At 62.6% G+C, this 6,541-nt stretch overlaps 1 protein-coding gene across 2 annotated transcripts in view; it reads left to right on the forward strand.

The window, feature by feature from the left end:
- PPP1R7 (protein phosphatase 1, regulatory subunit 7) overlaps window positions 1-6,261 on the forward strand; it is a 16,732-nt gene extending 10,471 nt beyond the window's left edge. For both annotated transcript variants that reach the window (XM_010846511.1, XM_010846522.1), the window contains 2 exons: window positions 2,058-2,144; window positions 5,325-6,261. In XM_010846511.1, coding sequence (XP_010844813.1) covers window positions 2,058-2,144; window positions 5,325-5,501 — 264 coding nt within the window. In that variant the 3' untranslated portion in view covers window positions 5,502-6,261. The remainder of the gene's footprint in view (window positions 1-2,057; window positions 2,145-5,324) is intronic.
- Window positions 6,262-6,541: the final 280 nt, after the last annotated feature.

A 6,541-nucleotide genomic window follows, 5' to 3' on the forward strand; every position in this document is an offset into this window, starting at 1 on the left:
CACCAGCCCTGCCCACCCAGCACAGGACAGCCTTAGAAGCACTGGGCAGGGGGGACAGCCCTGGCCCTGAGCCTGCAGGAAGTCCCTGCCCTCCTCAGCTGCCACAGGCCAGCCTGCTTTCCCCCAGCACAGTATTCAAGACAAATAAAATGCTTGAACTCACTCAATTTCACTGGGTGTTTTTTCCTGTTTTAATTGCCAGCAGGTGTAACCTAGTCGGTCGCCTGGTAAGCACTGTTTCAATCTTCGTAAGGGTTTCTTTGGCCCTGGGCCTCATCAGCATCAGTGAGGTTTTAGGGGAAACCCACTTTCTGGATTTTGTTTCACCAACATTTACAGAATTCTGGAAGAGGTGGTGAATTCGCCTCCAGTGGGTGTGGCACCTCCCCTGCCTTTCACTTGGATGTTTGCAGAGCTGGCGTGTGACCTGGGTGCACGCCCGGGCGGCGCAGGATGGGAGGTTGAGGCCAGGCTCTGAGAGGTGGGGCTGGGCAGGGACCCCTCCCCACGCCAGTCCCCGCGGCCAGCTGGAGGGTCTGCGCGGGAGAGGGCGTGGCCCCCGGGAGCAGCAGAACACCAGGCTGGCAGGACGGGGCGGGAACTTGGGAGGTGTCCCGGAGGTGTGCTGCACGGCCCGGCCCGGCCCGGTACTGGACCCCATGTGGGCCTCTGCAGCAAAACAGGACAAAGAATTGTGGCTTTAAAGCAATTATATTTTTGTAACGTCCTCCTAATCAAATGGAACAGGCTTTACCCAACTAGAGAGCAAAAGTTGTCCTGTATTTTCCTCTGAGCTGCATCTCTTAACTTCCCTGGAGTTTACTCTTGTGGTACGAGGCCAGGCGGTCAGTGATCTTTCTCCCAAACGGAGAACGCCCGCTCCCCCGGCGCCGGGGCCGCCCTGCTCGGGACTTCTCTAGGTGCTGGGCCTTGCCGCAGCTCTGCCCCGGGAGACTGCGGTTGCAGACGCTGCACTCTCTGGGGCGCTTGCTCTCCCTGCCCCACCTTACCCCCATCCCTCTTCTTACCTTTTTTTAAGTAATTAGTACTGGTTTGCTTTTGAATGAGGTTTCAAAACACTGTCCAGCTCCCCAGAAAATCTCAAGGTAGCATCAAGCACGGGATGGGGTCCTTGTGTGGAGGTTTGGGCCTGTTCTGGCCGCTGGGCGCCCCCGCCCTGGTCTCTGCACGGGGGCTGCCACGGGGTCACGGCCTCCACATGCCATAGAGGCTGCAGCCCGGCCAGTTCCCGCGCACGCGCTCCCCACGCCACCCAGCCCCTGAAGCAGGCACAGCGGGCCTAGCCGGGCCCCACCCCACCATCCCCGCGCTGCCTCCTGCGCGGTTCTCCCGAGTCCCTGTCTGCCCAAAGCCCCTGCAGCCCGCGGGCAGGTGCCTGCCGGCCTGCTGCAGTCAGTGGCCATCTGAGCAGCAGTCGGCAGAAGCAGCCCTTGCCCGTGTCAGCGCCCAGATGGGCTGCTCGAGCGCTCTTCTCTGCGCCAGAAGCAGAGTCCCTTCCAGAAGGGATGGCGCGGGGCCTGGCCCTTCCCCGCCCTCGCCATGCCTCGGGTCCTCTGCCCTAAGTGAAGAGGGACTGTTTCAGGATCGTTTGGGGTTGAATGTCTCCTCGGGACAGGCACTAGATAAACGCTGCTACACCTGCCCCGCAGGGCCCACCCCAGGGGCCCGGGCAGCCTCCCAGCGCCCAGGCCTCTTCTGCTTTGGCAGGTGTTACCTGCCCCTTCAGGCCCGGGCATCTCACTGGGGTCCTTTGGACCAGGATGTGGGAGTCTGGGTCGTGGAGTCCGATGGCACTGGTTTCAGACCCCAGGGACGAGTGCAGTGAGGCAGCGGAGAGGATTCGGTGTAAACTGGGCAGGAGCTGCAGGAGGGCGCAGGGCCATGCCCCCCACCCCTACCCGCCAACACCCCCTTTCCTGTGAGGGCAGAGGGCAGCTCGCCTCGCGCTGTAAGCCCAGCGCCCAGCGCGGTGTGCATGGCCACAGAGTCGCAGCAGAAATGAGGTAATGCAGGAAAATTTTATCTCCTTGTTCTAGAACAAACTCACGATGTTGGACATTGCGTCAAATAGAATCAAAAAGATTGAGAATGTCAGCCACCTAACAGAGCTGCAGGAATTCTGGGTAAGTGCAACGCATGTGCGCTTGCTGGCGCTCAGCTGAGCGGGTCCCGGTGCCTGGAGTGTGTCTGCTGTGGCTCTAGGGGCTGGGCCAGGGACCGAGGGCTCGGGGGGCCGCAGACGCAGTCCCCACGCTGCGTGTGGCCTTCCAGCAACAGCGTCACCAGCGAGCTGGGTAAAGTCACGGCAGTCAGGCCCTGCCCCAGCCCAGAGGCAGAGCAGTCGATGGCCAGGCGCGTGAGAACCTGGGAAGCCGTGATCCGTGTGGGTTAGTCCCAGGATCGCCGTGTGGCTGGAGGGCTTCCAGACGCAGCCCTCGGGCTGTGCTTCCAGCTCAGATGGCCCAGAACCACGGGAGGAGGTATGGATGGGCCTCTGTGGTTGGTCACCTTGGAACGTGCCTCGTGTTGGTCTCATGGCGATGGGGGTGGTTCCTGGACCCCACTGATGAGAAACGAGGCAAAAGAAGCGGGCGTTGCAGGTCAACCCCCAGCTGAGATCCTCAGGGTCAAGGTTCCACATGCGTGCCCCAAGCGTGACTCCTACAGGGAGTGCCATGTGCAAAGCGGCGTCGTCAGAGATCTGTGCTGTGTGCACTGCCTGCCCCTTGCTTGGTCAGCCATTCTGCCAGCCCTCTGGTGTCCTGGGTGTTCTCTGCTCCCCGACTCAGAAGTGCCCCGGGCTTCCCTGTGAGCATGCCGCTGCCCCCTAGTGACGGCACAGGGCACGACGCCAGGGCCGGCCGCCCAAGTCGGGCGTGAAGCGAGCCGTGGGAGCTGCGGTTTGGTGTGCAGCCCAGCCCTGCAGGAGGGTGTGGCCGGGGGTCGGCAGAGGATCCGAGCAGAGAGATTCGGTCTGAAGAGGCAGGGAGCCACACAGCCAGAGCAGGAGCCCAGAGCCGGGGTCCTGACGGGCTGCTCCAGCACCGGGGCACGCGGCACACAACATGCGCCCACCCCTCACCCCAGCCCAGCCAGGTGCCGGCCCTCGTGCCCCTGCGATCCTCCCGGGAGCCTGTGCTGGCCTGAGTGACAGAGGCCCCAGGAGGCAGGATGCCCCCACGATGGGGTTGTAAGCAGACTGGCTGTGTCTGGGGGGCTTGCGTGCTCTCCGACCCCCAGCTTTCTATGAAGTAGCAGACTCGTAGTCTGATGCCAGCAGCCTACAAGTGATTTTGTTGCATCAGAAAAATAGCTTGAGGATTCTCCCACATCTGGGTTTTGTTTCAAGCGTTGCTGAATTGGAGGGGAAGTGAATGTGAATTTTGTATGTAAATGTCAACCACTGGAATAGACTCTGGAGACTGTGTGCCTGGAGCGCCATCCCGGCTGTGTCTGCAGCAGGACCCCAGCGTGGGTTCAGGCAGGACGCTCACGTGTGAGCCCAGGATCACCCGCCAGGAGTTGGCAGAGTCCTCGGGGTCACCAGCGTGCCCACGCGACCACACGTACCCGGGAGAGAGACGGCCACAGGCCGCCGTCCCCATGTGCTCTGCCTGCGAGGGGGGCTGGGCAGGACGTTGGGGGGACCTCCACTGTGTGTCCACGTAACGCAGCGGTCAAGTGTGGAGCGGCTGGAGAACAAGCTCGCGGCCGCAGGGAGCAGCCCGCTGCATCTGGGTGCGGGCCCTGCTGCACGACCAGCAGCCAGCTTGCTTTAAAGGTCACTTCCTGTGACAGGAAAAACCGAGAAGGAGGCAGGAGGCAGTCTAGATCAGAAGGAACTAAAGTGGTGCTTCCGGGAGGTTCTTTGAGAAGACGAGCGCACTGGGAGCTCACTCCCCACGCCTTGCTCCTTCACACCTCGGCTGGGAAGATCTCAGGAGAGACATACAGACCACCGCCCCCCACCCACCCCGCCGCGTGACCCTTCCAGATGTTCTAGACTTTTTGTGGAGACGATACAGGTGAATGGTTTTGAGTTTCATTTTGAACACATACAAAGACGCATCTGGGAGTTCCCTTGTCTAAGGCGAGGGAACACACTTGGCGCTGAGCAAAACCCTAGGTCCACTCTCCTAAATCCTGGGGAAAGCGCTGGAGGCTGGCCGTGCTCGGAACACCCGAACTGATGAGGCCCGGGGCTTGTGAACGCGGTAACTGCCGGGACAGCGGAGTCAGCGCACCTGTGACGGCTCACGGGGGGAGCATGTGGCGTGCACGTCTGGCTCAGATGACTGGAGGGGAGAGGAGGCGCGGGCGAGTCACGGATACCACCAGCAGCGACACGGGAAAGGGTCGGAGTAGATCCGGCTGCCACGCCCTCCGCTCTGAAGGAGGGACAGGGCTCAGTGTGTCCCGTGAAGGTGTCTTCTCACCGCTGTGGACGTTATTGGCACTCACGCGGTACAGACCTGCCTTAAGAGCACACCTCGCAGCGCTCCCCCGTTATCGCCGTATTTTGGGGCAGAAACACAGAAGCCGTGTTTTTAGGAGAAAAGACAAAGAACGCCCATGGATAGACTGTGTGTTCTGCCAAAAGAAAGGTAGAAGGTGCTGCTTAAAACACAAACAAACACTAAAGACCCACTGGAGAGCAGAGCCGTCCGTCCAGTCTGGAAGGTGTGGGGCAGTAAGACTGTGGGCGCCAGGGGCCCCCGGACCACAGCAGGAGCCAGACAGCCGTGCTTACCAAGGGGCACGCGTTGAAGGCGTGCACCCCGTGCTCACGCGGCCCCTGTTGGCTGGCCGGCTGTAGCCCCAGCCCCTGGGCCACAGCCTCCTCCTGCCCTGACTGCACGTGGTGGAGCCCGGAGGACGGTGATGGACGGGCGGGGCGGGGCGCTGGTCACGGCTCCTCCAGGAGCAGCCCTTGTCCCTTTGCGGTAGAGGCACCGCGCCCCCTGGGAGCAGGCCTCGGGGCCTCCACAGCCTCCGAGTTTGGAAACCTGGGTGTCCCAGGGCGGCTGGCACACGAGGCCCACGGGGAGTTCCGTGAACACGGGCTTCCTTAAGCAGGCGAGTCTGAGAAACCCTCTCTGCCTGGGGCAGGGGCGGGCACTGTGTGGCGGCTCCTTCGTCCCTCTACGGACCGGAGATGGACTTAGCGCGTCCGCCAGGTTCCTCCCGCGGGACGCAGCCCGGCCAGCACACGCCCGGGGGGACGGCCGGCCTATCTTCTGCATGGGGCGGGGTGAGGGCCGTGGGGTCCTGAGGCATCTCTTGACGCGTGCCTGTCCCCCCAGATGAACGACAACCTCCTGGACTGCTGGAGTGACCTGGACGAGCTCAAGGGCGCCAGGAGCCTGGAGACGGTGTACCTGGAGCGGAACCCCCTGCAGCGGGACCCGCAGTACCGGCGGAAGATCATGCTGGCCCTGCCCAGCGTGCGGCAGATCGACGCCACCTTCGTCAGGTTCTGAGGCCCGCTCCTGCAGAGCCTCCTGGCCACGGTTCTAGCCCGCCCGCCGCTCCTGCAGCGTCACTGTATCGGCAGTCACAAACCCAGAGGCAATAAAAAGGCGCTGAGTGAAGCTGCGTGTGCCGGGCCGTCCCCGCCGACCAGGTGTGGCCCCCCCGCGCTCCGTGTCCTCCCCTCAGAGGGCGCTCAGAGCCCCCCTGAGGGTGAAGCAGTGAGTCTGGGAGGGTGTCCAGGGGCCCTTGGGCCTTTCTGCCCACAATTCTGCAGTCTCTTGGGCCAGTAGATGCCCTTTGTAAACTGTATGTATTAGCAATAAACTGCAGGCAGAGGGCGCCTCAGCCCCGTGTGCCGCAGCCCCCATCGCCCTTGGAGGGCGGGGGGCTCCATCGGTCCCCGCAGCCCTCAGGCCGGCGGAGCAGCCTCTGCACGCGGTGTGGGACCGCTGGCGGGTCCGAACCCACCAGGTCTCCACAGGACTGTGTCCAGAGAGCTGCCCACGTTGCCCCTTCTTACCCCATCAGTGTGCTTTTCTGTATAAACTCACACCCACAGTCACCCTGAGTGTGACAAGGACCTTGTCATCTCACGGGGCCCCAGACTTGCCCTTCTGCAGCCTAAGAACCAAACCACGCGGTCCCCGGGGCTCCTCCTGCTTCCGAGGCTCGAGCTGAGCGGCCAGTGTGGGCCCCTCCTGCCTCGTGTGTCTGCGTCGGTTCAAGGTTAAGTTTGTTAAAATGGAATTAAAACTGCATGTCCTCGGCTGCGTCTGTAGCCACGTCTCACAGGGGCAGCCAGTCCCTGTGGTCACAGGGAGTCCTGCAGGCAGGCCGCCCAGGAGCTTGTCACAGCCGGGCATCCACGCTGGGGTTGGGAGCTCAGCGGTGACCCCTGCCTGGTGGGCTGAGGGTGAGGTCACGTCCAAGTCCTCACTCACATCTGGGCCAGAATGGGCCGTGTGGCCGACACGGCCGAGCAGGCTGTGGGCCAGGAAAGCAGGCTCAGGTGTGGCCTGAGCCCAGAAGGAGCCTGCAGACTGTGTTG

This window comes from Bison bison, unplaced genomic scaffold (assembly GCF_000754665.1).
Source record: "Bison bison bison isolate TAMUID 2011002044 unplaced genomic scaffold, Bison_UMD1.0 scf7180017849117, whole genome shotgun sequence".
NCBI classification, from domain to species: domain Eukaryota; kingdom Metazoa; phylum Chordata; class Mammalia; order Artiodactyla; family Bovidae; genus Bison; species Bison bison.